The sequence below is a fragment of the Canis lupus genome, chromosome 30 (assembly GCF_011100685.1).
Source record: "Canis lupus familiaris isolate Mischka breed German Shepherd chromosome 30, alternate assembly UU_Cfam_GSD_1.0, whole genome shotgun sequence".
Taxonomy (NCBI): domain Eukaryota; kingdom Metazoa; phylum Chordata; class Mammalia; order Carnivora; family Canidae; genus Canis; species Canis lupus.
The window spans coordinates 35,474,466-35,494,777 of NC_049251.1; the positions used below are offsets into that span (position 1 = coordinate 35,474,466).

Consider the following 20,312-nt stretch of genomic DNA (forward strand, 5'->3'; position numbering starts at 1 on the left):
AAAAACTGTAAAAGATAGGAATAGGTTAGGCAGCCAAATCCAAATGCAGATGCTAAGGAAAGAGAAGCTCCTTTTCCCTCTCCGCCCTTTGCATGACCCGGGCTACACCTGACAGCTCAGAAGGGGGACTTCCTCTTTGCAAGCCTCATGGCTGCAGTCGTGACTGGCCGGCTTACATGCATAGAGCTGTAAAGTTTTACTTAGCCGACCATACATCATTTTTTTCATGGCGACTTTGACAATTCGTTCCCAAGGTGTCAGGTAGTGGTATGGTTAGGCCAGGTCTCCTTTCTCCATCCTGGTTCAATAGTTTCAGTTAGAACAGTGATTCTCAAAGTGTGGTTCCTGGACCAGAGGAAAGGCATCGCCTGGGAACCTGTTAGAATGCAGAATCTGGGGGCTGTACCCCAGACCTAATAAATCAGAAACCGTAGGCATGGAGGCAGTCCATCAATCTGTGCTTTGACAAGACCTCCAGGTGACTCTGAACACACTAGCGTTTGAGAACCACTGGCTTCGAGTGTTGCAGACTAGAACTATGTTCAAGTGTGAGTGATGACGCTAAGAGGGATTTACCACCTGTGGAACATCGAGCCAATAATTTTTCAGAATTTCCAAAAGACATTTCTGTTCACTGTAAATAATCTAGATCTCCAAGCCTATTAAGACTGTCGGTTAAAAAAAAAAAAAAAAAAAAAAAGACTTGGTTAAATGGTTAAATAAGATTGAGAGGGGCACTGCATGTGAACTTCTGAAGTTTAAATTTTTTTAAAAAGATTTTATTTATTTCTTCTTGAGAGAAACACACACAGAGAGACAGAAAGACAGACAGACACAGGCAGAGGGAGAAGCAGGCTCCATGCAAGGAGCCCGATGTGGGACTCGATCCCAGGACTCCGGGATCACGCCCTGAGCTGAAGACAGCCAGGCAACCGCTGAGCCACCCAGGTGTCCCTGCAGTTTAAATTCTCTAGTAGTCACAAGTGTGGGATTGAAGGGTAGGGATGTTAGCAGTTGATAGGCTGCATGTTTTTGCATTTAAGTTTTAATCACAGACCGCTCCCCCAAACAATTTCCTTTTTGGAATAGGAAAAGCTAAGAATGCCGCAGTCTCGTCCCTCTTCTCTTCTGACTTTTTTCAGCACAGTTTTCTAATTCCAGAGAAGAGTCTGAGCTCTTAGAGGCATGCTCCTCATCTTATTTTCCATAACTTTGTCCTGGAAAATGCAGTCTGGGGGGAAGGCTGTTTTAAAGAGTAATCATCCCGGTCAAGTCCAGAATGCGGAGTTCAAGGGCAGACAGATGCTTTGTCATACGCGGGAGGGGTACCGCATGGACAATGCAGTTGGCAGAGGTCGAGCCTGGCTTGGCTGTCCCTGGATTATTCACATCCCCCCCTCCCCACTGCCCCACCAGGCGCTGCAAACTCTGTCCCCCTGCCCCAGCTTTGAGCCAACCCCTTCTCCTTGATGTAAACCCTAAACCCTGCCCATACACTTAAGACTTTGCTCCACGTGTTTCTAATTCGTTTACACTTCACTCATCAGCATGTGTTGGGTGAGCACCCCGCCACGTCCAGGCTTTATGAGCTGCATTTACGAGGCTGCTTTTCTTGAACAGGGATATCATATATTCCACCAAAAAAAAAAAAAAAAAACGGAACTCGAGCCTGGGAAATTAAGATTTCGGTGCTAAACTTGGAGTGAACTTGTGAAGTTTGAATGGACCTGAAACTCAGCACAGATGTTACCCATTCTCTAAGAATAGCCTTGGGTATTTAGGCACAGAATTTCTCCACTTTTCTTCCATGCAATTTTCTCCCTGCTTCCACGAGGATGGGAGAATGTGCAGATACGGGAAAGGTGTGAACTTTGCTTCCCGACACTCTTGCTTCCCAGCTAACGCAAACCTAACGAAGCTAGCTCAAGGCCAGTCTCCACACCATCGCAACGTTTTTCTTTCCTAGAGAACAGCAGTTGGGTTTGCTGTCCCACTTCTGCAGAGTTCCTGAAAAGACAGCAGGGCGGCTGACAGTTTCGTGTTAATTTTGAACATAGATGGGAGGGAGCCTTCCATTGACAGAAAGTGTGCCGATGGATTCCGTTTCTGGAAACTTAAATTGTTGAACTTGAGTGTTTGACGTTCTTTTTATTTTTTATTTTACTTTTTTTAAGATTTTATTTATTTATTTATTTAGAGACACAGAAAGAAAGGCCAAGACACAGGCAGAGGGAGAAGCAGACTCCCTGCAGGGACCCTGATGTGGGACTCGATCCCAGGACCCCGGGACCATGACCTGAGCCACCTAGGCATCCCTTGACATTCTTTTAAAAATTAACTTTAAAAATTTCTTAAAAATTAAAATTAAAATCAAAATTAAAAAATAAAATAAAAATAAAATAAAATAAATTAACTTTAATCATTTAATCCCAGATATGCAGGGCATATATTTTATAGAAACAAATATGTCAAAAAAAAAGAAATATGTCCACAATTTTTGCCCCTCCTCCATTATTTCTTACCCCCCGCCCAACTATTTTGGCTGTTCTTTTGATTTACCCTCATATCTGTAGGTACTGCTTACATTACTTCTGAATTTTTCAGTCCCAGGTGTGTTCTGTTGAACATGAGGATGGAGCCCACTTTCACCATCCTCTCCTTCCGCCTCAGCACACATGCACACTCCCATCCCACCCTCTCTTTGTGTAATTATGTTTTAGCTTTGGTTTGATTGGTAACCACTGCTTGCAGAACAACCGTGTACATGCTTTTCACAGCTGAGCCATATGGTGGACTAGCTTAGGTCAGGTCTCCAGGATGCCGAGCCTAAGGCAGAGATTCATGTCCAGTGTGTACTGGTGAGTGATCCTGGAAGAAGACCTGTGAGGTTGTGAGATGCAGAGTGGGATGGCTCTGAGCTGGCCTAGCTTGCAGAGTTACTCAAAACTGAGACCCACTCAGTCTTTGTGCGATCACAGGGACCAGTTGTTGGGGGGTCCCTGGGGAGGAGGCTTAACCTTGCAATGAGGTGGCTCCCTTAGGCTGAGAGCAAGTTCCAGAAAGATACAGCCGTGAGCTCCCAGCAGGCGGCGCCTCCAGCTGCTGGGGGCAGGGAATGGGGGGTTTGACCAGGATTGGGGGCTGTTGGTGGGTAATCTGGGCTTCACACTGCAGCATCCATCCATGTGCTGGGATTACTTTTCTCTTCCTGAAATCCTTGTTTTCTTTGTGGTTAATAAATACCTCTTTCTTTTTCGTTTGTCTGCTTTTCTATGTACCTCACACTAACGTAACCTCAAGCACTTCTGAATTGTGTAAATCTTCTATCAATCACTTCATATCTTGATATTGTAAAATATCAATATCTTAAAGTTGATTGTATGTTTTATCCATTTCACCTTCTCCTTCCCTGCCTCTTTTTTTTTTTTTTTAAGTAGTGTGGAGGCTAACACAGGGCTTGAACTCACAACCCTGAGATGAAGACCTGAGCTGAGATCAAGAGTCAGACACTCTACTGACTGAGCCACCCAGCCACCCCTCTCCGTAATCCTTCTGACCTGCTCTAGTCCTGGCTTAGTGCACATTTGTCTCACCAAGGCTCCCTTTCACCCTGGTCTTCAGAATTCCCTCTTGCTTCTCTCTTGAGTTAGATCTTTTATTTCCTGGATCCCACACCTTCTAGAAGGATCCATACCTTCTTTGGTTCTTTCATTGTGGTACAATGTGTTCTCTAGGAAGTGTATGTCAGAGGTAAATTGTACAAGAACTGAATTTCTGAAAATGACTTTATTTTTCTCAAAGGTTGATAATTTGACTAGATATAGAATTCTTGTGATTGATATAAAATTCTAGAAAGGACTTTCATTCAAAAATTACAAGCCATTGCTCAATTATCTTCTAGCTTTCAAAGTTGCTGTTGAGAAATGCAATACCATTTTGTTTTTTTTTTTCCCTCTTTGGTAGTCTGTGTTTTCTTTGTCCCAAGTGTCTTAAAGTTTCACAGCCATGTGCCTTGGTCTTGTTATCATCCCTTCATTAGGAGACACTTCTTATGTTGCTACAGGTCTTGCAGACTATGCCAAGAATGCAAGGCTTTACCCTCCCTAAAACCAGGTCCCTTCCCAAGGTCGCATTTGCAAGGAGCAACCTTGAAGGATGAGATACAGCTTCACCCAGGACAAAGAGCAGGGCTCCTATTGCTTCCCCATAAATGCAGCAGATTCCTCAAGCCAAGTGTCCCTTACCTCATCCAGGCCCTGGTGCATTGCCTCTGTGAGACTTGAAGGCAAGGGGAATTGGTATAAACATACTGATGCTCATGCTGCTGGTTCTTCCAAGAGCAATAAAGTCCTTTCTCTCTGACTCAGGAGTCTTGTATCCTCTGTCTATAACCAAGAAACAGTCAGGCTAACTTATTAATTATAAGTAGGGTAAAATCAAATCTTACCCCTAACATCATTATTGTCCTGGGCACTTGGTAAACTCTGGAGACAGAAATTTTCTTGATGATTTATTATTTATTTATTTGATGATTTCCTGGAGATCTAGGAAGCTAACTGCTGCTGCTGTTGCTGCTGCTGCTTTAAAAAAAAAAAAAAAACTTTATTGAGATAAAATTCATATACTGTAAAAGCCACCAATTTAAATACTACAGTTTAGTGTTTATTAGTGTATTTTGAGAATTCTGCAACCATTACCACTAAATAATTTCAGTGTGAACCTCAAGAAGAAAGTCCATACCCATTGACATTCACTCTACATTCTCTCCTCTGGCAACTGCTAATCTACTTTCTACCTCTATAGATGTGCCTATTCTGAGCATTTCATATAAATGTAGACAATGGGTGACTTTTTGTGACTGGCTTCCTTCACTTAGTACAACATTTTCAAGATTCATACATGTCAGAGTACATATCAGTACTTCTCTCTTTTCTGTTGTCGAATAATGTATTGATACACCATATTTTGTTTATTCATTCATCAGCTGAGGGACATTTAGATTGATTCCACTTCCTAGCTATTGTGAATAATACTGTTATGAATATTCGTGTACAGGTTTTTTGAAGTATGCTTTCATTTCTCATAGGTATATACCTAAAGTGGAATTGCTGGGTCATATGGGAACACTAAAATTCTGAGGAATCGTCAAATGTATTCCAAAGAAACTCTTCCATTTTAGAATCCTATGAGCATTGTACAAAGGTTCTGATTTCTCTACGTCTCTTCTTATTGTCTTTTTAGTTTAAGCCATCTTAATATGTGTGAAGTGCTGTCTCATCATGGTTTTGATTTATTTCCTAAATGACAAATAATATTGAGCATCTTTTCCTGGGCTTAATAGCCATTTATATATTTCCCATGGAGAGCTGCCTATTCAAAATCTTTGCCCATTTTTTAAATTGAATTATCTTTTCACTGTTGAGTTATAAAAGTTCTTTAGAGATACAGGTGTCTTATCTGATACATGATCTGCAAAAATTTTGTTCTGTTCCTTAGGTTGTAATTTCATTTTCTCAGTGGAGTTCCATGATGAAGCCCAGTTCATCTATTTTTTTTTCTTTGTTACTTGTGCTTTTGATATCGTATTATTTAAGAAACCATTGATGAAATCACTATCATAAAGACTTATGCCTATGTTTCTCCTAAGGATTTTATAGTTTTAGCTCTTACATTTAGGTTGATGTTCCCTTTTGAGTTAATTTTCATATATGGTGCGAAGTAGGGGTCCAGCTTTATTCTTTTGCATGCAGATATGCAAAGTTGTCCCAACATTATTTATTGCAAAGACTATTCTCCCGTTGAATTGTCTTGGCACTCTTGTCAAAAATCAATTACCATATATATAAAGGTTCATTCCTGGATTCTCAATTCTATCTTGTCCAATCTATATGTCAGGCCTTATGATATCAAACTGTCTTTATTGCTGTACTTTTGTAGTAAATTTCAAAATCAGGAAGTATGAGTGCTCCAACTTTCTTTTTGCAAGGTTGTTTTGGCTGTTGGTTCCTTGCATTTCCGTATCAGTTTTAGGGACAGCTTGTTAATCTCTGCAAAAAAGACAGCTGGTATATTGATTGGTATTGTGTTGAATCTATAGATCAATTTGGGGAATATTGACATCTTAATATTAAGTCTTTTGATTCATGAACATGGGTTGTCTTTCTATTTATTTGGGTCTTCTTAATTTCATTCAAAAATATTTTGTAGTTTTCCATATATAAATCTTAAACTTCCTGTGTTAAATTTATTCCTAAATATTTTATTCTTTTTGATGCTATTGTAAATAGAATTATTTTCTTAATTTCACATTCACCTTGTTTATTGATAGTGTATAGAAATAGTTGATTTTTGCATATTGATCTTATATCCTGTAACCTCGATTAACTTTTTATTAGTTCAAATAGATTTTTTTGGCATATTAAAAATTTTTTTATATACAAGATCAGGTCATCTGTGAATACAGATAGTTTTACTTATCCTATAAGTATATAGGTGGAATGTTCTATAGACAGCTATTAGGTCTAGTTGGTTTATAATGCTGTTCAAGTCTTCTGTTTCCTTGCTGATCTGTCTAGTTGTTCTGTTCGTTATTGAAAGTGTGGTGTCAACATTTCAAACTATTTTTGTTGAATTGCCTATTTCTCCTTTCAATTCTTTCAGTTTTAGCTTCATGGATTTTGGGGCTCTGATGTTGTCTTCCTAATGGATTGACTCTTTTGTCATTATAAAATGCTATTTTTAAAAACGATTGTATTTATTTATTCATGAGAGACACAGAGAAGAGGCAGAGACATAGGCAGAGGGAGAAGCAGGCTCCCTGCAGGGAGCCTGATGCAGGACTTTATCCCAGGACCCCGGAATCACGACCTGAGCCAAAGGAATATGCTCAATCACTGAGCCACACAGGTGCCCCTAAAACGCTATTATTTGTCTCTAGTAACAATTTTTATCTTAAAGTCTATTTGGTCTGATATTAGTATAGCCACTCCAGCTGTCTTTTGACAGTGTTCTCATTGATTTTTATGAAAGACTCAATTTTCAGAGGCTTTGAGCTAACCATTCTGGAAAGTGGAATCCCTAACTACTTCTTAACCACCTGTACAGATGAGTTTTCTGTGTTTAGGACTACTTTCTGCCCTATGTAAAGTTATTTCTCGGAGATGCAACAATATTAGGTAACTTGCTTTAATTCCTGCTTAGGATCAGTTTTCTTGGGTCTGCTATGTCATTTGCATGGGTCCTTTTGCTTCCAAAATTCTGTAACTGTTAACTCCTTCTCTATTTCTTCATCCTTTTTCACCTAAAAAATGTCTTTACTCTTGGGGTGCCTGAGTGGCTCAGGTGGTTATGCATCTGTCTTCAGCTCAGGTCATGATCTCAGGGTCCTGGGATTGAGCCCTGCATGGCTCAGCCCTCCCCCTACTCAGCAGGGAGTCTGTTTCTCCCTCTCCCTCTGCCCCTCCCCCTGCTCATATTCTCTCTTAAATAAATAAATAAAATATATTTAAAAAAATAAAAATCTCTTTGACTCTTATATCAGTGGGTTTTCCAAGGCAACACAGTTCAGTGAGTGATTTAAATATTTAACCTATTATTTGAGGGTAGCTTTAGCTGTTAGCTGCTTTAGTCTAAGTAACCTGAATTTTCTTGTGTAATTTGCAGCATTTTTGTTTGTTTGTTTAATGATAAGAGAACTTTTTTTAATATCAGGGATCCTGATACCTGGCAAAATTACTAATTACAGATAGTACTCATATTACCTTTGAAATTTAGGTGTGGAATTTGAATATCTTTGATTCACAGTAAGAATAGCCAGCTGCTTCCAAGGCTTCGCACTACTTGATTTTCCTTATAGCAGTGGCTCCCAAACTTGAATGTGCACCAGAATCACCCTGAGGGCTTGTTAATATACCACTTGCCAGAGTTTCTGATGTAGGAGCTGGAGATAAGGCTCCAGAATTTGCATTTTCAACAAGTTCCCAGGTGATGCTATACTTCTGGTCCTGGGACATACTGAGAATCACCCCCTCAAGTGTGTGGAATAGAAAAGTGTTCCCTTTCGGGTGGGGAGGACATTTAGGGATTAGATGAGAACAGAGAGGAAGAGCACTAAGAGAATCAGGGGAAGAACGATGTGCCCACTTTGCTCCCAGCCCATTGCTCCTTGCTCATGACCACTCTTCTGTTTTCCTCCTCTCTCTGCACTGATAAAACCGTGATAAAATCTGCTTATAGAGGCTCTTGGCATGAGAATTGTATCCATGGGGGAAAAAAAGGAAGAAAGTGATTAACCATGAAAAACCTTAATCTGAAGTCCTGCAAATATATTTTTATGTGGAATTTGGAAGTGGCTGGGAAGTGTATGCAGGGCCAAGAAAAGTCAGTCCTTATGTACTTTGGTGAGATGCACCAGGTTGAGTATTCCACCTAAGGCAGCAGGATTCTAGGCAATTCTGTGAGGCAATCCCCTTGTCTGCAGGTTTCACTTCTTTGCTAGAGCCTCCTTTTTCCTTCTTGCAAGTCTAAGAAGGCAGGGACACTGTCAACCACATCGGCAGAGGGCCAGACCTAGTGGCTGGTTTGGACCACAGATAGGAGGAGCCCAGACTGGAGGCCAGGCCTCTAGGTTGTTTCCGTGTAGCTGTTCAGAGATTCTTTCATCATTGTCTCACATTCAGCCATGCTTTTTGTCCTCAGAATGTTCTTCTGTAATATGGTTGCGAATATTGAGAAATAAGTGTGGCTGCCAATGATAGTATCCCAATGGCTAGAAGAGTTGGGAGAAAGCCAAGAGAAGTGAGAACTCAAAACCCTGGCCTCATATGAGGCTGCCTTTCAGACACTTTTATTACTTAAAATGCAATGCACCTGGTAGTTCCTGCTGTCAACTCAGAAAGTGAGGAGCTGGGAAGGAGGAAGCAGGGTCTGGGTAGATAGATGACCTGAGAAAGCAAGCTTTGGAGACTTGTTTACCTCTAACTTGCACCTTCTTTCTTAGGCCTGTTGTGGTGTTGTGTTTTTAATCTACAAAATGATGGCTTGGTTTTAGATAATTCCCAAAGGTGCTTCCATCTTTGATATTCTTTGATTTTCCCAAGATCACCTCTTACATCTTTTGGGCAGCCAGGGTAAGAAACCCTGTCTCTTGACTCCAAAGATAGAGCTCAGAGTACATAGAAGATTCAGTGTTCCCTAAACCATGTGGTCCCAGAGGCTCCCAGAGGTTATTTCCTGTTAGCAGTTTTCAGTGGCTTTGGAGAGAAGTTCATTGCTATGACAGTGAGGCAGCCACACTGGGGAAAATATGATGTATTGTATTGTGTAGGAAAAAGTCAGTGTTATCCAATCCAGTAATCAGATTTTCAGACAAAGGCATGACCCTGGAGCATGCTGTCTATGGCTGAGCATAGCATTAGTCTTGTCTCCAAAAACAGTTAAAAAAACCATTGTGTACTTGGCTTGTCTGTCTGTTTTGGATATGGAAATAGGTCTCGCCTGAAAAATTTTCTAATTCTTATTTTGAAGGCAGCTACATTGAAGATATTGATTGTAGCAGTAATTAATTTAGCATTTGTTATGAAGCATTGACTGTGTGCCAGGCTCTGGGTAAAGTAACAGGAATATAGAGAAAGACTCTATAGGGGAGTACTGGTCAGGGGAGAGGAGAGAAAGGCAAAAAAAAAAAAGCCCATATTTATTTATTCCTTCCTTCCTTCCTTTATTCCTCAGGGATTGTTGGAGCATTTGTTAGGTCCCCACCTCTGTACTGTGCTGGGGATACAAAAGTGAATGCAACAGACACATCCTTGTGGTCCCCCAAGACTACGCTTCAGCAAGGTTTACCTTATCATGGAGGGGGCCAGATCAGATGGATGGGTGTATAGGCAAGATCGGGATCCATGGAGGGCTTCCCAGAGGAGGTGACCTGGGAACTAATGCCAAGTAGAAACAGATACTAGCCAAGTGAGGCAAAGGCAGAAGGAACAGTTAAGTAATGGCTGGACAGAGGAAGTGCTTAGTTGGGTACAGACCAAGGATTTAAGGAGGAATAGTAGGAACCAAGAAAACAAAGGTAGGCAAGGTGAGGCTCTGTTTTATCTCTTGCTAAGGACTTTAGACTTCCACCTAAGGTGATGGGGAGACGACTTAAATATTGCATAGTGGAGGAATTATTACAGGAAACTCCAGCTGTTTAACAGAGCATAAAAGTGATATAACTGCATAAATAGTAAAACAAAAATTTTACAGCAGAACATAAAAATTGTGGGCTCACTGTGGTTGCTGATAAGTGAGATATAATCGTGATTATATTAAAGCATGGGAGGATTTCTAAAAGCAGAGTCTATTATTTGCATTGGGAGATTCTTTAAGAATCCCTTTATGATAACTGCTTAACATCGGATCTCTGCTGCATGCCAGTAGATCAAGACCCAATCCCATCCCTCAACCATCAGATATTGGGAGATGTCATAACGTCAATGCAGATTTAAGAAATGTGTGATTATGGGGCGCCTGGGCGGCTCAGTCAGTTAAGCGTCTGCCTTCGGCTCAGGTCTATGATCTCAGGGTCCTGGGATCAAGTCCTGCATTGGACTCTCCGCTCGGCAGGAAGTCGACTCCTCCCTCTCCCTCTGCCCCTCCCCTCCTCATGCTCTCTCCCTCAGATAAAAAAGTAAAATCTTAAGGAAAAGAAGTGTGTAAATATGAAACATCTAGCATAGACAAATCCAAAAACAGGAAAGGGACTGATGGTTGCCAAGATCTGGGAGGAGTGGCAGTGAACAGGTCCAGGGGTTCTTTCTGGGATGATAAAAATGTTCTGGAATTAGTGGTGATGGCTGTACAACACTGGGAATATACTAAAAACTGCTGAGTTGTACACTTTGGTTAAAATGGTTCTTTTTATGTTACGCGAATTTTAGCTCGGTAAAGAATACCGGAAGAAAAAAAAAGATGTTTTTTGTTTTGTTTTTGATAGTGAAGGGCAATCGGAAGTGTGAGCTGAACTGCCAAGCAATGGGCTACCGCTTCTACGTTCGGCAAGCTGAGAAGGTCATTGACGGCACCCCCTGTGACCAGAATGGCACGGCCATCTGTGTGTCTGGGCAGTGCAAGGTAAGTGCCCGGACCGGGTGTCTGCAGCTCATTCTCTGGGTGTTTGTTCTGGAAATGTCGACTCCGTTGTGTTTTGCCAGGCTGCCCCATCACCTCCCCACAGCCCACGGAGGTGCTGGACCATAGGCCCCAGGAGAAGTAGGCTAAAGCAGGGCCACCTGGTTCTCTCTGGGTTTTTGATCTTAGGACATCACCACGGCTCAGTCTAGCTTTTCAAGTATTAAGTGATGTGTATTTCCACCACATGCATCAAAAGGGACCCAGCGATCCTTCCTCACCCCTGAAGTGGAGGTTATGGAAAAGGCCCTGCCAGGCCGGAAAACTGGTGGCATCACGAGGGTGGCATTTTAAGGACCGCGTGTATTTTATCTTGCCTCCCAGCAGATGGAGCAGGCTTCCAAGTGAAAGGGGTCTAGTGCCTTTTAGAGCAGAGTTATACCTGAAACAGGATATTTTCAGCCTCTCTGGACTTGAGAAGTCTGTTCCAGGAACTCCCTGCCCCACATTCTGCAAACACTTGGGGCTTGAGAGCATCCTTGTAGGGTGCTAACCTGTGACATAAAGAACCACCTGGTTAGAAATAGGCACCCTAGATGAGATGGCACAGGTCCCGTAGCCACATTGATTTGGGCCTGGACTGCCACCCTTCTTGCATCTGTAAACTTCATGACTCTTTGGAGCCCAGACCAAAACACCACCGTAATTACCGCTCCATAGCTGGCAGGCTTGATTTGCATCAGAGGAAGAGCTCTTTGGTTCCCGTAATACCTTAGCTGTCCTTGTTTAGTAGAAGAGCTACTGAGGTGTCATTTATAAGCACCGCCTTCTCCAACCAGACTTTTTTTTTTAAATGAGATTTCAAATAGGATGCAAAATGACTTATTCAAGCAGAACAGATGTTTTCAGATTTTCAATGAAAGCTAAAGGAACAGCTGTCATCTGATATCTGAGGAGTGTGAGGGGTCTCTGGAAGAGCAAAACCCAAGGGTAGTAGGATGAGGTGTGGAAGAGGCAGTGATGGGAAGTACAGCAGCAGCTCAGACCAGCGGCTGGCCTCCCATTTTCTACCACGGAGTTCCACATGCCCTCTCTGTGGCTCGCTGACCCCAGATTATACCCAAGAGGGTTCTGTTACAGGTTTTGATCTCCAGCTCACCTGGTCTCTGTTTCTGAATATGACTGAGCCTGAAATGGTGGGCCTTGCAGCAACCTAGCTTTGTCTTTCAGGCCAAGTCAGAGCTGCTTCATTTCCCAAATATAGGTGCACACTGCCAGGAGGTGGTGTAGTGTAATGGTTAAAAACATGCCCTTGGAAGTCAGACCTTCTGGATTCAAATCCTGCCTTTCCACCCTGTGATTTACTGCATGATCTCATGCAGGTTACATAAGGCTCTTGTGCTTCTCGAATATGAGGAGGGTGGTGCCTACGTCCTGGTCTGGCATGTAAGCATGCTGACATCTGTTAGCATCAATACATTGTTTACGTCCACACACGTCCTGTCATATTTGAGTTTCCTATGCAAAAGCCTCTTCTTTGTTTATCTGCTTGTTGGTAGATTACAGATTTGTGAGACTCGCATTGTCTTTTGTGAGATCACTATAGGTTGAATTGCCAGGGGATTGCAGATTCTAATTGGGCAGGTCTGGGAAGGGCCTGGGAATCTGCTTTTCCAGCAGGCTCCCATGTGATGCTGATTGCCGCTGGTCCACAAGTAGCAAAGTTTTAAAGGACGCTTTGATGAAAATACAGTTAGCCCAGTCTCAGAAGTGTAAATGTAGAGTGGTATAATGACTTGGAAGGAAGAGGAAATGTGGTCTCTTCCCACTGGAGGAGCATGTTTTCCTAGTGTTGCATTAAATGTCTGGGACTCTATGATATGAAGGAAAAACAAACACTTATAAGGACATGGGTATGGATTCTAACCAATCGTCGAAAACCAGTCAGACCGTAGGATGGCACAGTTTGCAGATGATAATTGCTAAACGATCGGGACAGACATTCCCCAGGATGTGAGTAGATTAATAGGAATTTGATGTTACAAGGACCGCTTTGATATTGCTCCATGTTTGTTGTCTGTGCACTTGTCTGACATTTCCTCCAACGAAGTTGTTTGGAATCGCTGACTCTCCCGTCCTCTTTACAACCTCAGTTTAAAATAATCAGAAGTACATTTGCTTCCCAGGCTGAAGTTCTGTTTACTTTGCAACTTTCAAAGGGTACAGTGGCCTTTTCTGAATATTTGATTGGAAGCCCAGAATTCAAATTGATATCTCCGCCTCGCTGACTTGCGGCTGCGAGAGCTGTCACTCGCAGACATGAGCGTCTGCATCTGAAATAGCTCCAGAAAGCCTCTGCTGGCCACACAAAGTTGAAATGCCAGCCCAGGTCTGCAACAAAAGTTAATGAGAGGCGACGAGCATTAAATGAGAATACAAGCTCAGCCCACGAAAGGGTAGTGAAGAGAGGAGAGTGTCGTCCCCCTTGACACCAAGCCAGAGAAAGGCCCCAGGCCCACCCGGTGCAAGCTGGAATGTTCTGTTCCTCTGCTGGCAGAGGGCTCTCTGGCCAGCTTGTGTTTACCCTGTTGCTGGAACTCCTTTATGCTTCAGATCCAAGAGTTGGAAGATGGCAAGAAGGAATGCAGACATCCCAGGACTGGCTTGGTGCAGGGGCTGGAGGCTGGAGAATATGGTGGTGGTGGCGGGGGGGGGGGTTCTCTACGGTCCTGAGTAGTGCTAGGTTATACTTTCTTTTCTGAACAGGGACCGAAGGATCCCAAAAGTTGTCTTCAGGCTAAGGATTGCATCTAGATAGGCTATGAGGGGAAAGAACCATCTCTTCCTTAAGCAGCCGATGAATATGAAGCCCACAGAGACCTTCCCTTCCTCACCTAGACCCCATCCCTGTAGACATCAAATAGGAATGTCTGGCCAGTCTTCAGAGAAGTCTCTGAGACACTTCTAGCCCTGCCCTATCATTATTGTCCTTTATGGGAACTAAATAGCATTTATATCTAATTAACAGAGAGCACAGTAATAACATCTGTCATTAAGCATCACATTAACTCTGCTGTGATTTTTTTTTTTTTTTTTTTTTTTTTTTGCTTGATCTCAGCTTTAAACTCTGTCTACACAATTCTGGATTTTAATAGTTTGATGACACATGTATCATTTTTGCTCACCACTCAGTAAACCTAGATGAAGGTTTCTCTTTGGTGGCACAGCAGGCATTTGAAAGAATAGGGTCACTTCGGTAAATGTCAAGGAAGAGAAGAATATTCTCAACTCCCTGGAGACCAGCCTTACAGAAACCTCAGACTTCTAGATTGGACTGATCCTTAAAGTGAGAGTTACCCTAAGACCCACCCTCCTCCCCCCATAAATCCCTAAATTCCACTCAAGGAAGTGCCTTCTCTAGGCCGATGAGAAACCCCAGAGGAGCAAGGTGTTGGAGATGATGTGGCTAACAAGGAGTCTTTTCCAAGAATACCAAATTCCAGATACTGCAGTGCATGCTTTACGTATAAAATGATATCACTGGGGCACCTGGGTGGCTCAGTGGTTGAACATCTGCCTTTGGCTCAGGTCGTGATCCCGGGGTCCTGGGATCGAGTCCCCCATCGAGCTCCCCACAGGGAGCCTACTTCTCCCTCTGCCTATGTCTCTGCCTCTCATGAATAAATAAATAAAATCTTTTAAAAATGATATCATTAATCCATCTGTCTTCACAATAACTCAATCAGTGGGAATTATCAGTCCCCATATTACAGAACACTGCGAAGCCAAGCTGAGTCAGACACACAAAGCGCTACACAGGGGTTGACTATTAATATTGGTTTCTTAGGCTGCACTGTTCATCGGGATAGGAAGACTAGTTTCCATGTGATGGGAAGAAACCCATGTGCTTTATTTAGATCTCTCTCTCTCCAGAGTTTCTTGTCCCCGCTGCCTCTTTCTAAAACAGACGGCCTTTTCAAAACATGTATCAGGACTTATCTCTCCTTTGCTTAAAATTCCATCTGTGGCTCCCCTGCCCCTATGGAATAAAGCCCAGCCCTCCATCATCTCTCTCATGCCCGGCCTCCCTGGGTCCCCAGTGCTGGCAGAGCTGGGACGGGTTACCCCATGAGCCAGCAGGCCTGCAGGGCTGTGTGTCCATGAGAATGTACCCACTGTCCCTTCAGCCTTTAGTGCTGTTCTGTGTCCATCCTTGGTCCACTTGGTGGGCTCTGCTCAGAAGCCACTGGCTGACCCGCTCGAGCACTGTTTCTCTCTTCTGCTCCCACTTCTTGTAACTGTTTGTTCCCGTTGCCCCCACCTACCACCCAGCAAGCTGGGAGTGATTCCAGACACTTTGCTTTAGCAAAATGCCTACCATTGAATAGGTGCTTAAAATAAATGTGTAAATGAATTGAGGTCTCGGTGACTCAGTCTGTTGGATTTCAGCAAATGAAATTAGTCTTGAAACCAGCACAGAGCTTTCTCATTTTTGGCTGGGATGGGCAATTGAGTGCAGATAAAAACAAGGACACGAAGCCCCCTTGGCCAAATCCCCAGAACCCCAGGCCTCAAAGGTCGGGGAAAATTCTTGGCATCTGCCAAGCTCTTGATCCCTCGCCTTGTTTTACTTTGCTCACTCTGAATTTCTCAAGTCTCTTCAGAGCTATGGCAGGAAGAATCTAAGCAAGTAGGAGAGCACACATTCCAAGGGTGCCTTCACTGGAGGGCAAAGGACCCCTTCTACCCTCCAACTTCTGCCTCTCATCCCTGGTCCGTCATCGCCTTCCATGGGGGGGTGGTGATTCTTGCGGTGCACCGTTGGCCCACGCTCAGCAGGGGCCCTCACACCTCCCTTCCCAGCTGGGACACTGCTCACCTTCAATCTGGACACATCTGCAGACACTTTCAGATTTATTCAGTAAATTAAAGCAAGGTAACTGTTTCCAAATGTTCAGAGATAAGCTCTGGACCAGTGTGCAGCCCTGACTGAGAAGGATGACATAATGGGCGTGTGCGTATGTGTGTGTGCGCGCGCCTGTGCGTGTGCAGGCCTGAATTCTCCTCCTCCTCCTGGGTAGCCCACTATTGCACTTTCCTGAGCCAAATGGGGAGACCCTGCTCACTTCTTTGCTTGTTTGCCCTCAGCTGCTTCTTTTTTTTTTTTTCCATTTGGTTACTGGCTTTATTTTGTGGCCTCTGCTTAGAGTTCTATTGCCACTTGAATGAAACCAGGAGAATAATTGTGTTGGATAAAATGTTCTCCCCTATGCCAGACATCTGCACGATTCAGCCATGAAATAGGGTGGAGAGCTTTTACTTTGCTTGAATTCTGAGCTTACACAACACTTCGTGGACTCCCTCTTATATTCCCACCTCCAGCAAACTGTGTGCTTATCATGTTGTGTTATACTTATTTCCGACACATGTCGGAACTCCTGAAGGAGAGGGAATAAGTATCGTGTGTGTCTGTATCCTCAGTGCTTAATTAACATGTTAATATTATTCAGTAAATATTCTTAAAATGTATGAAAAAATATTCTTAAAACGTATTAAAATATTCTTAAAATGAGTAAAAGAACAAATTAGAAACTAGCTGTGTAACCTCCTTTCCTACAGATAATCAAGAATAGGATTAAAGAAGCATTGAAATGTTAGATCCCAGGCCCTGTTCTTAGGATCTCTTGACATCTAAAACTGACACCTAAAGTAAAGCTGATAAAATTTGCCTTATTAGATGCACTTTTTTTCCATTGTCTATCATTTTTCTCACTTCCAATCATTGGGACCACACTAACAGAAAAACTCTGGTTAGATTTCTTAATTAATGCATACTTACTCGAGCCCAAGCAATATATAATAGGATTTTTAATCAATCCAACAAATAATCTTAATTGCTCACTGCAGTCCAGTGTGTTAGGTATGAGGGGTAAAACAGTGGAAAAGATGAACATGGTTCTACTCACATTGAGCTTAAAATCTAACAGAAAAAGTAACGAAGAAAAAACATTGGTTAACAGGCAAAAGAATTCTGAATTTTGACGAGCATCATGAAGTCAGTGGGGGAACTGAGCTGGTGAACTGGTAAGGAGGCATACCTTAGATGGACTGTAGGGGAGGGGAGGGGTGGAAGTGCTCCTGACCTTGTAGGTCCCCAGGGATGGGAGAAAATTCATGCCAAGTCTCCAGCTCAGGACCCATCCCTGAGCAGTGCTCCAGAGCTGATAGATACAGAGATGACACTTTGTGCTTTCCCCCTGCTCTCCGCCCTTGGGCTAATCTAGTCTCCCCTTGATGGTGCCTGACTTGGCTCCTCCAATGTATCCACACATCTTCCTGAACACATGCTGGCTTTAGCAATTAGAAGTCATTTTATGCGCCCAGAAAGACTCTTCTGGAAACTGGATGATATTAAGAGCAAGTTTTGGGGTCAGCCAGGACCTCCAGTATTCAAGCAGATAAATGAGGGGCTGCCCAGGTAAAATTGAGGTCGGGTGTCCAGAGCTTCAACCCACCCTTCCTGGTGGTCCCTCCTATACCAGAGAGAGGAATTTAGGACCCCTTTCCCTAGCTTTCCCCCAAAGGGAACTTAAGGAAGTGTTCTAGCTAAGTAGGCAGGGCACTTGTAACTGAGACCTCATAGGAAGCTTAGCAGAGTCCCCTGGGCCAAATATCTACCTCTGTCCCATGTACCTTCATCACCACCCCTAAACCAATCAGAGATTAAAAGCAGCATCTGAGTATGATCGGTATGTACAGACACATACCGATCAGAGTTATGCAGCACTCATTGCCCATAATCTCAACACCACAGATACTGTTCCCCCAAGACATGGAGTAACATTTTAGGGATGCAGAAAACTGTGCTGTGTATTTCCATACCCCAGGCAGTCTCTGTTCAGACCCACAAGGCTGAGGGGGCAGTTGCCTGCTTTCCCTTTGGTCTCTCTGCACATTCTCACTGAGTCAGCTCCTATTCTTGACTGGTGATACTAATGTAAGATCAGACATCTTTAATGTAGGCTGTTGAGCTTGGTGATGACTCCAGTAGAGCCCAGAAGTCTGAGTGAAGATACGAAGGGAAAGCCCATCATCCTGATTTTGAGTTTGGGCCTCTCATTTAAATTCCTGCCAAAAGTTAGGTCAAACTGAGGAGTGAGTAGCTCTGCTAGTATGTCTAGAAAAGCCTTAGAAAAATATCCTGAGGTGTCATACATCTAAGTGGAAATAGGTATTTGAGGACAAGAGTGTCAGATGAAAATATTTAAATTTTGTATTTCAGATTTTTGATAAATAAATTTACATGACTCAGACATCAAAAAGTATGATCCTCTGTCCCCTATCCACCCAGCTCCCCATGCCCCAACAGGAAATAATCATTGTTTGATCATTTCTTTTTTTTTTAACATTTTTTTTATTTATTTATGATAGTCATACAGAGAGAGAGAGAGAGGCAGAGACACAACAGGCAGAGGGAGAAGCAGGCTCCATGCACCGGGAGCCCGACGTGGGATTCGATCCCGGGTCTCCAGGATCGCGCCCTGGGCCAAAGGCAGGCGCCAAACCGCTGCGCCACCCAGGGATCCCTGATCATTTCTTTTTTAAGGCAGATAATTTTATGCATCTATAAGCCCTCAACAATATATTGTATATCTCCTTCTTTTTGACACATATAGTAGCTTATCACACACAAAGTTCTGGACCTTGCTTTTCTTATTTAACATGTCTTGGCAAGCTTTCCATTTCCATATCTAAAGGACGTCTTCTTCCAATTATGGTTGCATAGCACTGGACTGTATGAATGGTCCGTTTAACCATGATGATGCACAGTCAGGATACATACAATCTTACCATTACCAGCAAATCTGCAATAAATACACTGATTTGAGGGTCATTTTACTTATTTGCAAGTATCTCTAAGATAAATTCTTAGAAGTGAGTCAAGAGTCTATATGTATTTGTGATTTTAATGCTTAGTGGGTGGCAAATTGCTCTCCAGAGTGGTTGAAACAACTCACACTCTCTCCAGCGATATCTGTGGGTGGTACGTTGTCCCATATTGGATAAGTGCCAATCTGATAAGTGAAAAATGGTGTCTTGGGTAGTTTTCATTTACATTTATCTTCTTTGGAGTGAGGTTGAGCATCTTTTCATATGTTTAATAACCATGTAGGGGCCTGGAGTAGGATGAGTGAGGTACCTCAGATGCAGAATTTAAGGAGGTAACTAATAAAATTAAATTCTCAAGGCCTCCTTAAATTTTGAGCCTTAGGCACCTCACCTGCCTGGTTCTAATTCCTCCCCCAAGTAGCACTGCCCTCCTGACCCAAGAACCATTTATATTCCTTTTCTGTGATCTGGTTTTTTATTGGATTGTTGATCTTTTTCTTAATTTGTAGGAGCTTTTCATACATGAAAGAGTTTTTTTATGATAAAAGTTGCAAGTGTTTCTTTTTTCAAGTAGCCTTTGACTTATGCCTTTGATCATGAGGTTTTGTTTATTTTTTACTGTGTAGAAGTTTTAAATTTTTTAAATGGTGCATTTAGCAATTCTTTGTTTTATGATTCTAGATTTTGTGTCATGGAAAGACCCAGTATACTTTGAAGCTTAAAAACATTCTTCTATGTCTTCTTTCACTAATTTATGGCTCTATACTATTACATTTTTACATTTTATATTAAGCCATTTGGAATTTACGCTAGTGTATCGTGTGAGGTATGGATTCAATTTTACTTTTTTTCAAATAGCTACCCAGTTATGCCTTACTATAATTGAATAAATCTTTCCCTCACTATTTTGAGGCTCCCTCCTTAGTACTGTGTACATATATGTATGTAAGCATATATTTTGGGCTTTCTATTCCATTAGTCTATATATTTATTCATACATAAATACCAGAACATACATTTGAGAGAGAAGTAAAACATACCAGCATTTAAACTTACATTGGGGAGGAAAAATTTTCTTCTATCCTTCAAGATTCTTCCGTCTGATTTAAGAATTAAGTTGGCATGAAACAGTTTAACAGGAGAAAATCAAATTTAATTATGTACATATGGGAAATCCACATAAACAGGAGAGATTCCAAAGACAGTCAGGCAAAATGAGGTATTTATGTCATCTGGACCAAGGAGCAGTGGGTGGAGGTCTAGGGCTTCAAAGAGAAGGAAGGCAATTCACAGGAGAGAGTAAGTGTTTG

The 20,312-nt window shown here is 42.4% G+C and overlaps 1 protein-coding gene across 1 annotated transcript in view; it reads left to right on the forward strand.

Moving 5' to 3' along the window:
- Positions 1-20,312, forward strand: part of THSD4 (thrombospondin type 1 domain containing 4) — a 566,261-nt gene that overhangs the window by 244,451 nt on the left and 301,498 nt on the right. Inside the window, exon 7 of the mRNA XM_038580863.1 lies at positions 10,979-11,115. Within this exon, the coding sequence (XP_038436791.1) occupies positions 10,979-11,115 (137 nt within the window). The remainder of the gene's footprint in view (positions 1-10,978; positions 11,116-20,312) is intronic.